Source organism: Zea mays, chromosome 3 (assembly GCF_902167145.1).
Source record: "Zea mays cultivar B73 chromosome 3, Zm-B73-REFERENCE-NAM-5.0, whole genome shotgun sequence".
In the NCBI taxonomy this organism is placed as follows: domain Eukaryota; kingdom Viridiplantae; phylum Streptophyta; class Magnoliopsida; order Poales; family Poaceae; genus Zea; species Zea mays.
The window spans coordinates 212,101,422-212,115,717 of NC_050098.1; the positions used below are offsets into that span (position 1 = coordinate 212,101,422).

Genomic DNA, 14,296 nt, shown 5'->3' on the forward strand with positions numbered 1-14,296 from the left:
AGAAGAGCGTCGCCGCCGCCTTTGTCTTAAAAAAGAAAAACAAATCGCGGCCATGTATGTAAACGCGCGCCTAATTCGGTGGCAGCGTCATCGTGTCGTGTCTGCCGTCTGCCGATAACGACGGAGTGACGGACAGAGCCACAGAGGCCCCCATTTTGCGCCCTCGGTCGCGAGCGGGTCTTCCCTCTTCCCTCTCGGGCGGCCCTTCACGAATCACATCGCCAGGTCCGTCCGCCGTCGGATACTCTCTTTTCCACACACACGCGCCGAGGATTTTGTAGCTGCGACGTTCACGGACCACGCCTGGAATCTCAAGTAGCAATAAACAAGTGGTGGTTAGGAATCGCCAGCTACCATGTGCATGTGACGTGTAACTAACTGGGCTGCGCATGCATGCTGTGACGTAGACCGGATAATAAGTTAATAACAAAATAAAAACTTCGGTGCGCGCTTTTATTTTTTGGGGGGTATTGGGTGATATGGAAGTATAGAACACATGGGCGTGCAGATGAGCTTAAAAAAACGTTTTGATTCCTGCATCTATGTTGCGGTCCGGGTCCGGTACCTATCCATCCATCTACCCGCATGCACTGTTGCAAGTGTCATGTGATGAGTGGTACATCCTGTGGTGTGTGTGTGCAGTGTGCAGTGTGCATTGGGAATAGTTTTTGCGGCGTGGCGGGCCGATCCGCATCCGCCGAGCTGGCCCGGGTCGGCGCCGCGCGCGGGGATGAGATGAATCAATGATGGCAGAGACCAGTAGGGGCGCGGATTGGCTTTGCCTGTGCAGCACACACAAGGATAGATCGGATAGAGATACGGGCATGGGCGGGGGCTGCCACGGTCGGGTGGGGGGATAACGATCGCGCCAATGCCTGGAATCAGTAGGAGCTCTGGCTTTTTTTTTTCTAATGCCTGAGTTTGAGCCAATGGAGATGAGGGAGAAGTTGGCACGTCTGGAACGAACACGTAGTAGCATTTTTTTTGTTTTACAACATGGCAAGTAGCCGAACTAGTAGCTGGCAAGGTTGGAAGGCTGGCCCCGAACCGAAACAAGCAAACGACGCTATGCCGCTATGGTTTCCTTTCTAATTTTATTCCCCAGCGAGCTTTACCCCTTTCGGTTCACAACTGTTTAGACGACCATATAATAACCACGCTTTAATAAATCTCTTGTTACCTGTTCCCGTCAGTACTTTGCTGTTCTTTTTTTTTCTGTTGCGCGCTTTCCCTTTTCGGCTGCCGCGTACCCCTTTTCCATGTCAAAGAATGTGGACGATGATGTCAGGGCACACACTAACGGTGACGGACGGCCGAACACGGGGTGCACAGGGGCCCAACCAAAAGGGTTCGTTCGTTACCGAACTAAGCATCATCGTCGTCTACAGCTAGCGCAGCTAGCAGAATTACAGGCCACGCAAAATTACAGGTCGTGGCTTGGCACCGTCGTCGATTTCTATGGAAGAGCTAGATGGATGCATCCGTGAGCTACAGGACGACGGCAAGGGGACCGAGGCGGCGTGCCGGTGGCCAGCGATCCTCGATCTCGCTTTCGCCTTCCCGCCACCTCACATTCTCTCTCTCTCGGTGTCCAAGCACAAATACGCAACAGGCGCAGGTGTTCCTTCCACGTACACGTACGTGAACTTTCAGATAAGGAGCAGATGACGAGACACGTACGTACGTACGCGTATATAAGCGCTCCTTGTCTTTTTCCTTGCTCCGACTATAGATTTCTTCGTTTCCTGCTGAAGGTGTAATTTATAAAAACAAAACATATATAGAAACAGTAAAATCTGGTATAGATTAAGGGGGTGTTTGGTTTGTAGGGACTAATGTTTAGTCCCTTCATTTTATTCTTTTTAGTGTATAAATTGTTAAATATAGAAACTAAAATAAAGTTTTAGTTTCTATATTTGACAATTTTTAAACTAAAATGAAATAAAATGTAGGGACTAAACATTAGTCCCTAGAAACTAAACACCCCCTAAAGCTAAACAAGAAGTCATGTCGGGCCAGATTAAACGGGTGGATGGAAACCCGCAGCCACGCATCGTCAGTATACTGCAAGAATGATACGTGGTTTATGCTGCGACCGAAGACGAACAGCACAAGAAAACACCGACGTCCCAGCAGTGCATTCTTCCCGCCGATCTATCCGAGATGCTTACTACTAGTAGTACTCCGTACTAAACAAGTGGCCGCCGTGGGACGGACGGACGTGTATAATTTGTCTTCTCGTCCCTTGGACGAACCTTATCTGCAGCCAGCCAAATAATCACAGATAGAATATCGCATCTCCGCATTATTTAGAGGGAAGACAAGAACAAATGGTTGGATATATAGATAGGCACAGCTAAGCTAGCACACAGCAGGTATATATATAGAAACAGAAATAAAGAGAGGATAGGCCAGTACAGTAGTAGTAGCAGCAAATACTGGTGGCAACGGCAATGTCAGCGGTCAGCACCCGTCGGTCCAACAGGCAGGCAACAGCTGCAAATTTTGTTTCTGAGGGGGCTGCACCTGGGCTGGGCGTGCGTGGGTCCACACTTCATGTGAATGCCACGCTCCTCACTCATCCCGTCTGTAGGTCCACCCCTGAACCTCTCAAGCCCCATACCGTGGGGCCTGCCGCCCTGGCCCCCAGCACTCTGCGGCGCTGCCATTCATTTGCATGGATGGACGATGGAGGCAACATTGGTCCATGCATGGTGGAGCCAACATTGGTCTATGTCAGATGTACAACATGGACCGGAAGAAGCTACCTTCCAAACAATGTTTTTTTTCAGTTTTAAAATAATATTACGGTATTTAATGATACTATAGTATTGTAACTTAAAGGTCGTTTGGTTTCTACAGGCAAAACATAGTTTTAAATATCATGGTTTACCTAAACCCGTGGTATTTTTGGAGTTTACGAAACTCCACTCTCAGTTCTCTTCTCTCTACATATATTTTATTTTTCCAATGAAACCAAACAGATATCGGTTTTGAGTAATGCTATGATTTTATTGTGATAAAGTAATATCGTAGTATTTGTGTCATGTGTAATTGTAAACTATAGTATCTTAAAACTGCAATATTTCAAAACTGCATTCCCAAACAGGCCCTAAGGGGTATTGGGAAACAAAGTATTTTTTGGAGTTTTGAAGCAAAACCATGGTATTGAAAATACCATTTTTTTTGCCAAGAGACAGGGACGGACCTAGAACAAAAAAAGAGTGGGGGCACACTTATAAAGATGGACACTAAAATACTAGAGCGAGGACATCTCAATTAGGCTCAAGGCACTTAATGGTAAAAATCTAGACACTAGTACTTGTAACAAAGCAATGAGTCGGGCCTAGGCCCTCACTCCCTTGTATGTAGGTCCGTCCCTGCCAAGAGATGTTTGACTGCATTGTAAAAAATGTTTTGAATGCCATGGTTTTATAGATATCATGATATTTTTGGACTACTTCAACTCAAAGTTTTTTTTGTCTATGACTAGTGTTGCACATATACACTAAATACATAGTTTAAGATATTTTGTCTCCAAACACATAATTCTAACAGCCTGTTTGGTTTACAGGAATTGGTCCGAATTTAATCAGTTTCCATTTCTCGACCCGTTTGGCTGTCCATAGAATTCAATTCACCATTTCAGCCCCTTCCCTATCCCTGAAATTTTAGCCTGTGCACATTTCAGACCCTCACCCATCGGAAAAGGGTCAGAAAGGTGGCTAGGGTTAGCCGCCCGCATCGCTCGCCGCTCACGCCGCTCTACTCCCTGCTCGCGGCATCGCTCTGCTCCTTGCTCGCGGCATCGCTCTGCATCACCGACGACTCCCTGTTCCTGGCCGACTGCTCACGCCGCTCTGCTCCCTGTTCCTGGCCGACGGCGGCGACAACGGCGAGGTGAGATGATGATTTTGGTGAGGCAGATTCATCCGCCGTTGATCGCTCTGCTCTGAATCGCTAGATTTGGGCTGGCTAGTCTGTGAGAGGCAGAGAGAGACACTAGTTTTTCGCTAGTAAAATTATGGTGTTGTTTACAGCTACGGTGTTGTTTACAACTATGGTAGATATGTTAAGACCTGGACAGGAAAACTTAGTGGCATGGGCTGGCTCTCTTCTGACAAGCAGGGATGGTCTGGAATCAATCGTAGATCATTCACTTGGGAGCAGCATTCAATTTGACAGCATCGCAAAAGTAGCAGTCATTGCTTCTATGTGTGCTCAGCCATTGCGCATATAATGTCAATGATGTTAGACTTGTTAATGTCAGACAACGAAAGATGGTTCTTTGGTCACTACGAAAGTGACAACGAAAGATGGGCTGGCTAGTCTGTGAGAGGCAGAGAGATACACTAGTTTTTCGCTCTCTATTGAAAAATCGAACTGTCTCTAGAAAGCCATGTCTGTCAGAGAAAGTATATTAGTTTCTGGTATATAATCCATCTATTTGGGAACCATGCATGATTTCCTTCTGCTCCACTTTATTTCAGTTTCTTTATTACGGTCAAGCGTGGATGTTGGGGCGGGGCAGGACGGTTTCTGCATCTTTCTGCTCATCTGCTGTGCAGAAGCTGACTGGTTAACACCTTCAGAAGCAAAGTAGATTGTCCCTAGTATGATATCTTACTTGAGCGTATGTAGCCATATTCTTTATTGTCCCCAAACTCTCAAATTCTTTGTTAAGACTCCTACAAATTTTTAATCTAGTTCCTGACTTCATGATTTTACTGCCTTCGGTATAATCCCTACTCATTCAGTATGTACAGTCATTATTAATTTATGCGCGTTGCACAGTTCCTTGGTGGAACCCAGTGGTTCTATTTTGCACTTCATGCCAATATGTTTTTGTTGAAGCAGGTTCTAACCTAGAGGTTGTGAAGAACCAAAAGCTGTTTTGGGATTTGCCGTCTCAAGTTTCATCTAGCTACCTCCAACAAATCCTTCAATCTCCATGGCTACATCGGTACTTCTCCTATTCCACCTTGAGTAGAGCATTTTGCTTTCTAGTAGTGTTTTTATTCTTGAGTAGAGCATTTTGCTTTCAACTAGCATGTCTAATTGCATATAAATTACGTGTTCTAGATATCAACTCAATATACTAACGAGGAGGAAATTAAAAGGAATAGAAAGAAGCGAAAGAGAGTTGTTGTATTAGTTGTGTCTATTATGGCTATTATTGCAAACCGGTATCAACGGAGGAGACTTAGACACATCGTAGATGCTAACGAAGTTCAAGAGAGAAATGTCGAGTGCAGAAAACAAATGCTACGTAATATGTACCAGGGTTCAAATGTCTATTGCTATGACAGTTTGCGCCTAACTAAGAGATCTTTTAGTGACTTGAGTGCCATCTTACGGGAAAAGAGTGGCCTACAGGATACCCTAAATGTGTCGGTAGAAGAAAAGCTTGCATTTTTTCTGCTTATAGTAGGTCATAACACCAAAATGAGGCTGATCCGTAGCACTTATGGGTGGTCCCTTGAACCAATCAGTCGACACTTCAACGAAGTGCTTAGAGGGATTCTATCTTTAAGTCATGAGTTCATCAAGCTTCATAATCCAGAAACCACTCTACTTGAGGATCCAAAGTGGAAATGGTTTGAGGACTGCCTAGGTGCACTAGATGGCACACATATCGATGGGAATGTTCCATTGACTGACCAAGGTAGGTACAGAAATAGGAAGCAACGAATCACCACTAATGTATTAGGGGTTTGTGATCGACAAATGAAGTTTTTGTATGTCTTGGCTGGATGGGAAGGGTCGGCTTCGGATTCACGCATACTACGTGATGCCATGTCACAGGAGGACTCATTTGTTGTTCCTAGTGGTAAATACTATCTAGTGGATGCTAGATATACAAATGGTCCGGGATTTGTTGCCCCGTACCAATCTACACGGTACCACTTGAATGAATGGGCTATTCAAGGCAACAATCCATCTACTGCGAGAGAGTTATTCAACCTACGCCATGCAACAGCTAGAAATGTGATAGAGAGAACTTTGGGCTATTGAAGATGAGATGGGCAATCTTGAGGACCAGCTCATATTTTGATTTAGAAAATCAGGTATAACATAGTAGGTATTCAATTAAAATTCAATCGTTAGTTTTAAAATTGTGTATTGACTTAGCCATATTATTCTATGCAGATTAGGATCATCCATGCTTGCTGCATATTGCATAATTTTTTAAGGGATAGACAAAGAGATATGGACGATATTCTAATACATGAAGTTGATAGTCTCATCTCTGCCGCTCCTGCTGAAAATCAAGGAGAAATGAGTCTGATTACGCATGTTCAATCAACTAATGAGTGGGTGATTTTAGAGACACCAAAGCTAGTGAAATGTTTGTTGATTATCAAGCGAAGCATGGTCAAAGCTCATAGTTGTATGCTTCTGTTTTCTATGTCTTTGTCATTTATGAATTTTTGTGTGTGTTTTTTATATGTGTGGTTCTTTGATTGTAGGACAAGAAAACAAGGGGCTATGTTCCTTGGAATGATGAGATGGATAAGGTACTCCTTGATACATTTGTGGACTATTACAATAAAGGTGATAGATGTCAGAATGGGTGGAAGTCTTATGTATACACAACTGCTGTGAAGAATGTTTGTGAGAAGTGTAATGTCACCATTACAAAGGAAAATATTAGCTCTCGCAGCAAGACCTTTGATAAGCACTACAATATCATTAATGGTTTGTTGTCCACTAGTGGTTTTAGATGGGATTGGGAGAAGAACAAGCTCAAAGTTGATAGTGACACTGTATGGGATGAGTACGTTGAGGTAAGAGATTTTTTGTTGTTCAATTTTTGCAGTTCAATTTTTGTAATTCAATTTTTGTTCACCGTGCACTGGTCAGGCTATCTGTAACTGTATATATGAGTGTAAACTGTAATTCAATTTTTGTAATTCAATTTTTTGTTTAAATAGTTGCCACTTCGGGTGTCCTATGTCGGTAATGGTGGAGAGCATGCTTGTTTTACTTTCAATTTTTGTTCTTCATCTGATTTTTGTTCTTCATCCTGTCTTCATCCTGTGTCGATAATGGTGGAGAGCACTGGTCAGAATGTCGGTATTTTTTGTTCTTCATCCTGTGTCGGTAATTTTTGCACAGTTCTTATTTTTACTCCAAAACTGTTGCCTAGTAGTTTATTCCATTTTTTGCAGCTTAGTTTATGTTTCAGTTCCAAGTTTATTTCTTGATGTATCTTTGTAACAATTTTTTTAGAGGAATAAGGAAGCAAAAGGATATAGACATAAGGTTGTGAAGTTTTGGGATCTACTCAGCCTAGTGTACAATAAAGACCAAGCAAATGGAGAGGGTGCTAAAACAGCAGCTGAAAGTTCAAAGGAAATGGCAAAAGAGAATAATACCGGAGGCAAGGATGCTCCATATTCTGTATCTTCCTGGAGTAGTTTAAAAAGACAAAGATCAGATGATTCATTTAACTCCATATGGTGTGATAAGTTTGACATGCTTACATCTGCATTGAAAGATGACGGTCCAAGGCTACCCTCTTCCGCCGAAGTTCTCGCCGCATTACAAGAGGTTGAGGGACTTGATGAAGACACAGAACTTGAGCTTTATGACATCCTCACCTCTAATGCACGCAAGTTTGAGTCGATGATGGCACTCCCAATGGAAAGGAGGAAGAGGTGGCTTATGATGCAGCTAAGGAAGTGAAACAACTTATATGTGAACTTAGATCTCTGTGTTGAACTGATTGTGTGAACTTGTCTTTGTGAAACTTTTGTGTGCGAACTTGATGGCTATGTGAAACTGTTGTGTGCGAACTTGATGGCTTTATGAAACTGCTATGTGAAGATTTGATGTCTTTGTAGAACTTTTATGTGCGAATTTGATGACTTTGTGAAACTGTTATGTGTGACTTGCCTTTGTGGAACTGTTATTTGTGAACTTAATAGTTTCTGATAGTTATAAATTGTTCATGCTCATTTTTAAGCAGATGCAAAGTCAAGAGATCCTTGTTTGTATTCAAATTCAAATTCCGTGTGCAAAGTATCCAAACAACATCTAAAATTTAATTCTAGAAATTCAATTGCTTGTACAACCAAACAAAAATAATAGAATTGAATCACTTTCTAGTCGATTGAATTCTATATAATTCATTTCTTAGAATTTATTTCTTGGAAAAGGTTTCATTTCTAGGCATCCAAACGGGCTGTAAGAGTAATGTAAAAAATACTACAGTTGTGTCATGATATTTTAAAACCGTAGTATTCCAAAACCATGGTTTTAAAATACTTTACTTCCAAACACGTTCTAAGAAGTAGGTCGACTTCCACTATTTCTAACAGCTGGTTTTTTTGTCTATGGTATTTCGTGCTCGAACGGTTGGTTTTCATCCGAAACAAACAGCCTGAAGCTGCTGCGAATTCTAGAAGAAAAGAATAATGGTTGGGCTTTTGGTTGGTAATTGGCAGCACGGTATCTTTATGTGTGTACGTGACTTGTTTCAGGTTTCATCAAGGCATTTTTTTTTCTAGAAGCATTAGCGTCTACTATCTTTCGTGAAGTAGAGTACTCTCTCCGGTCCTAAAAAGAAGTTGTTTTGGACAAAATTTGTGTCAAACATATAAAACTTTAACTATTAATAAAAGATTTGTTATTTAGTTCTGAAATCTAATAGTCATATGTATATCTTAAAAAGTAATTTTGCAAAAGTATAAATATATTAAGAGTTTTTTTGTATTTTAAAGAAAAATAGTCAAAGCTATATATTAGTACCGCGTCGTTGTATTAACGACTTGTATTTTAATATCCGAGGGAGTACTATATTCTTGGCAAACTGTGGAGTGAATCGACGATGACTGCTAGACGACCTGTGGAGTGGATTGGAGGTCGAGGAAGGAAAGACCAAGCGATTGGCTCGGAATCTACGACCACCACCACTAAGGAATAGTCCGTGATCGATAGCAGTGCATGCATGCAAATGGTCCACATGGCGCGCCCGCCAAACTTGAACACTCTGCTGCTAGTGGAAAATTTCTCTTTGTGGCTTATTGGTTTCTTAAAAAAATTAGGATGGAGAGGGACAAAGGTAATCAGTAGCATAAGAGAAAGGAGGCTCGTCCATTTGTAGGGATGAAAACGGGACGGGAAATTCCCGTACCGTCCCGTTTCGAATACTGTTTTTTTTTTCGATCGTTTTCGAATTGGTCATGAACCGATTAGAAACGGTACAAAAACGATTTAGCTAGTTTTTCGATCGTTTTCGTATTTTTCGTTTCCGAGTCGTGCTAATACCGTTTTTCTACCGTTTTATATAATATGAGATAGATCTAGCATATAATTTATTTAAGTTATAGACTTTTGTTGTGTTCAAGTGAATGAATACGTGAAAATCAAATGTTATAATTACTCTAACTAATATGAATGATGAAAAAGAGTTGTTTATGTATTTCTAAATCTTAAAAATTAGGCAATACATCACTTTATTATGTTTTTAATAAAACTATAAAATAGTTATCTTTCCGACTAAAGTTTATCGTTTTCGAATAACCGACACTTCCGATCCCGTATTTCGACCGTTAGTTTTCGTTTTCGTTTTCGTCCCGACCAAAAAATATGAAAACAAAAACAATTTAGCTGTTTTTCGATCGTTTTCATCCCTATCCATTTGTAGACTACTATTTTCTGCGACGGATTTATATACTCTCTCCATTATAAAATAGATATAATTCTCATGTTTTAAGCAATTAAACCAATTTCGAATTTAAGTAAATATATACTCCCTCCGTCTATATAAGTTAGTTATTTAGATTTATTCTAAGTCATTCACTATCAACTTTGACCAGCTACATCAGATATTTTACAAGATTTTACAACGTAAAAGAAAAATTATTAGATTCATCATCACTTGAACTATATATAATAATTATTTCTGTAGTCAAACAAGGATAAAAATATAATGTATATTGGCACAAATATAATTAATAAATTTAAAAAATATTTGTATAGTTAGATAACGACAACTTTTTTTGATATTTTTGCGATAAAATGAAATTTTTATAGTTTTTTTCCTACAGTCAAAGAAAACCAAAAAATACTTGTCAATAACTAGTACAGTTAAGAACAAAAGTTATAATTTATATATTTTAATTAAACAATGCTAAACTATCTGTTGCTTGTGCAACAGCCCCTAATTAATATGTAGGACAGGTGCAAAATTAATGTGTAGAAAAGAAGTAGATGTCGTTTGCTGTCACCGGGTGTGGGCTTCAGTGGATAAAACTCCGAATCACATAGTACAACCCAATTAACAGGCAGTTCGATGATGCGCAAAAAAAAAAGCAAAACACGATCAAGGCTGCTAGTTACGTTGCCCTGAACAGACTAAAGGAAATCAGGCAAGGAATAGATTGATAAGAAAAGTGCACAAAGAAAGGAAGAAAGAAAAGATCTGCTCTGTTCTTGTTCTAGGTCAGCAGGACTTTCGCTCCAGTTGCCTAGCGAGCTAGCATCTCTTTCCATGCCTACCTCTCTAGCTCTCCCAAAGTTACGTTGGTACCGTACACCAGCAGACCATTGCAATCATAGCTGCCTCCCCGCCAAAAACTTAAGGCTACTGACAACGAGGATTTCATGTCTCTGTTTTCAAAAATGCCACATCAGATTTATAGATGAATAAAATACTCTCTCTCAATAGAGAGTTTCATCTCACTATTTTATATGTCAACATACTTCTTAAATGCTGCATATAAATAACCAATATGATTTACTCAATTATATGAAGATGAAACAAAACACTCTCAGTGGAGGTTTCACACAGTTTCCAAGATCTTGAAAACGAGTTAACATAGTTTCATCCCCATGAAATTCTATGAAACTCTTCTTTCTTAAATGATGTGACATGTCATTAAAATAGCTGATGTGACAGACTAATTAATACATGAAACACTCCATAAAACCTTTATTGTGAATAGCCTAACCATGCAGTACGAAAAGGTGACCGCCGGTTTTAGATAGACCGGCACCCTGCTTGGTCGTCCCCGTCCCCGGCCTCCCCATTGCCCACGGTCCGCGCGTTTTTGTGTTGCCAAGTTGCAGCGAGTCGCTGTTTCGTGGCGGCTGCATCCACACTTGACGTTCGGCCGGGGCCTGGCAACTTGGCAAGCTCGCGAGCGCGCGCCGATCGCAGCAAGTTGCTACAAATCTGACCAGATTTCTCGGGCGCGCTGTTGCAATTACGTAGTACCGGCGGCCTGGCGACATCGACCCCACCCAGCCACACAGCACGCGGCGCGCACCCATCTGTTGCCAAATTCTAAACGCAAGTTGCCGGACGGGATTGGCCGCGTGCACGCGCCGTCGCCGACATGGATGTATCAAGTAGTAGGAGTAATATCGTCGTCACTCATCAAACAACTGCTGCTGCTCAAGAAAATCATTATTGCTATCCTTGGAATAGCTTTAGTAATCTATAGGTTGAAATCAACATGTTCCCTCCCTCTCAACTAGAGTAGAGCGTATAGTAAAACGGCTATGCTATGCAATGATGACTTATCTACCACGTTATAATAAAACAACAATTCATTTGTCCTATAATATAAGACATAACCATTTTTAGTCTTGTCTCATGATATAAGACGCGTCGTCTCTAAATACACAGTACATCAATACAAGTGTGCTGGTGTTGATAGAGAGAATTAAATATATTTCTAGTTTCTTTGAACCAAAGGTGGTTATATATGTCTTATATCTTGGGACGGAGGGAGCATACGAGTAGAAGATCGTGCATCGTCAATACTAGACGGCGCTACAGGAAACATGCAATTTTCATCAGCTACTACATTCTAATAAGAATTTCCTGCTGAAATAGTTCATTTTTAGCTGCATTAACTTATTTTTAACGTTTTTGGCTTCTTGAAGTTTTTAGCCGGAAATAACAATTGTTTTTGGTGGCTTTAGAGCAACCGTCGAAAATAGGCTAGACATCAATTATTTATGGCGGCTAGCTCTAGCCAATGAAAATAACAATAACTTATTTTCAGCGGCATATCAAACATATTTCTAGTAGCTAGAGAGTCTCGACATTAACCTATTATTGGTGGCTCAATTAGTTGATCTTGAATTTATTGCATCTCTGGTGTTGATGATGTGGAGATCGTGAGTGTGCATGGATCTAATCTCATAATTCAAGGGCTTTATTTATGAGAATCACTATTTGGTGAATTTTAACTCAAATAAAGCTAAGCTAACAATATGTCCATTCGCCCAGCAGATCAAGTATAGGTTTGGCACTTGTTGGAACGAAGCAATTAGATATGCTTAGCAAGCATGATGTAGTGAAATGGTTTGAAGTATGTTCACTTTGAGAAGGATATATTGTGCAGTGCTTTTCAAACCAGAAAGCAATTGGCAAACGCACATCCAAACAAGAGTACGATGAGCACAAGCTAGTCGTGTTAGAGCTATTACACATGCAAACAATGCTTGAATAGTAATTTTAGGTTGTAATCCATCCTATATTAAGAGACACTAACATTTTTTAATCCTCGATCTTAGATAAAATTTTCTTTTTATATGTCTCAGCATAGGATAATTTAGAGGTTAAAATTTGATATATTAATAAAGTAAATAATCAATTACTTCTGCAGTTTTTTAAAAAATTTATAACTAGTCTGATTGTGCGGTGATTGAATGATTTTTTTTGCCATACCTAAACTACATCACGGTAATAGATTTTCGTAGACAGGTACGCTCAGTGTTGACTGGTTTGTAGATGTCAGGAGCCTAACCATCAGCGCTCGGCTTTAGTACCACCTCGCTAGCCGGAGGGGGCCGTGGTGAGCTTATAAGCGAGATTTCCCCTCCTCTTACAGCCCGGGTTTTGAGAGCGAGTGAAGGGGCTCGCTTGTGTTAGCCCACGAGCGTCGGGAAACGCCCAAAGGTGTAGCGTTGAGTGGGCTAGGCCGGGAAGGTCGCTGACAGTAGGTTATAGATCTACTACCTGTATAAGTACACTTGATTGTAGCATTATTGGCATCCAGTCGCGGGACCTATTATTCTTCCTTTGAATAGTTATATTAAAAGATACTGGGGAAGGTCTTGGGGATACATATCTTGAAAAAATCCAGCATTTTGAAATAAGTATTATACAGTGCTATGGACCAACCACTTGGATGTACGCGTACAAAGAGACCTCTGGAAGATCGAACCATGACTCTCTCTGTTTTTCGTCGTATTTCGTTCATATATATGCGAACTAGATCATTTCCCACGAACGCACGTAATCTCCTTTCGATTTAAAAATAAAAAAGGACAGAGAAACCTAATAAAGTGTCATCGTCTAGGCTGTACAATTCAATGGCAAGAAGCAACAGTGATGTTCCTATGCAGGAAGCCTCCATTGTTTTGGACTATTCTCCTAGGTTGATCATGTCTCCACGCATCTGTCACGTGTACATGCTAGATAGTTACCGGTGCATGTTGCTTTCTAGTTTCTACTTCCATGCCATTACCATCAAATAATTTTCCTGTTGACGCTATTCATGTACCCCTTCCTGGCCTCCTGTCTCTCTATCCTCTACAGGCTTCTAGGGAGAGGTCTCTTTACCAATCCATGACGGAACCAACAAGAACGATAATAATATCATACTACAAGTTATCAGCATCGCACACGAGACACGACGACCCATCTGAAACACACAAACCCTTGGACGTCTAAAAAAATGCCTCATCTTGGAGCGCAAAGGGCCAACGGCCAAAGATAGAAAGGGATCAAAAGGTGACGTGGCAAGCCAGCACCTGTGGGCTGCCTGCCAGCCTTGCTCGCATCATCACCGGCAACAAGAACAAGAAAAATCTTTTCTTTAATTATGGGCCAATATCTTAGGTTGATCGCGGTGCATGCCCCGTGAGACATTGGGAGTTGACTGACCCACGCCAAGTCACCCCGTCGCCGAAACCCACGGCCACAAGAGTGAGGTGATGACGTTTCGTCGTACTGGCAGGGTAGCAAGTAGTATAGTATAGGGATAGGAATAGGAGTGTACGTAGGGTACATGCATCCAATCCAACGCAGCAACATCTCCAAGCACCGGAAAATATCACTAGAAAACAAGCCCAAAACACGGCCGCGAAGGCGCAAACCATTTGCCCACGCAGACATGGTATAGCGGTATGGCTACGGGCTACGGCATGGCAGTCCCCAGAAGAAAAGAACTACGCCGCGCTCTCTTCACTCTCCTCCAGTGAGTCTCCACCCACCCACCGAGCCTATATATCCCTCTGCATCCTCCCTTCCCTCCCAGCCTATCCTACAACA

The 14,296-nt window shown here is 41.4% G+C and overlaps 1 protein-coding gene across 1 annotated transcript; it reads left to right on the plus strand.

Moving 5' to 3' along the window:
• The first annotated feature begins 4,866 nt into the window (after window positions 1-4,866).
• On the plus strand, window positions 4,867-7,849 carry LOC103651309 (uncharacterized). The gene is made up of 3 exons (XM_008676931.2): window positions 4,867-4,963; window positions 6,471-6,788; window positions 7,234-7,849. Exons 1-3 carry the CDS (start codon window positions 4,952-4,954, stop codon window positions 7,687-7,689), a joined length of 786 nt encoding a protein of 261 aa, XP_008675153.1. The 5' UTR covers window positions 4,867-4,951; the 3' UTR covers window positions 7,690-7,849.
• Window positions 7,850-14,296: the final 6,447 nt, after the last annotated feature.

Coding starts and splice junctions, on each gene's coding strand:
- LOC103651309 (XM_008676931.2), top strand. Junction 6,789..7,233: donor TATGGGATGAGTACGTTGAG/GTAAGAGATTTT, acceptor CAATTTTTTTAG/AGGAATAAGGAAGCAAAAGG.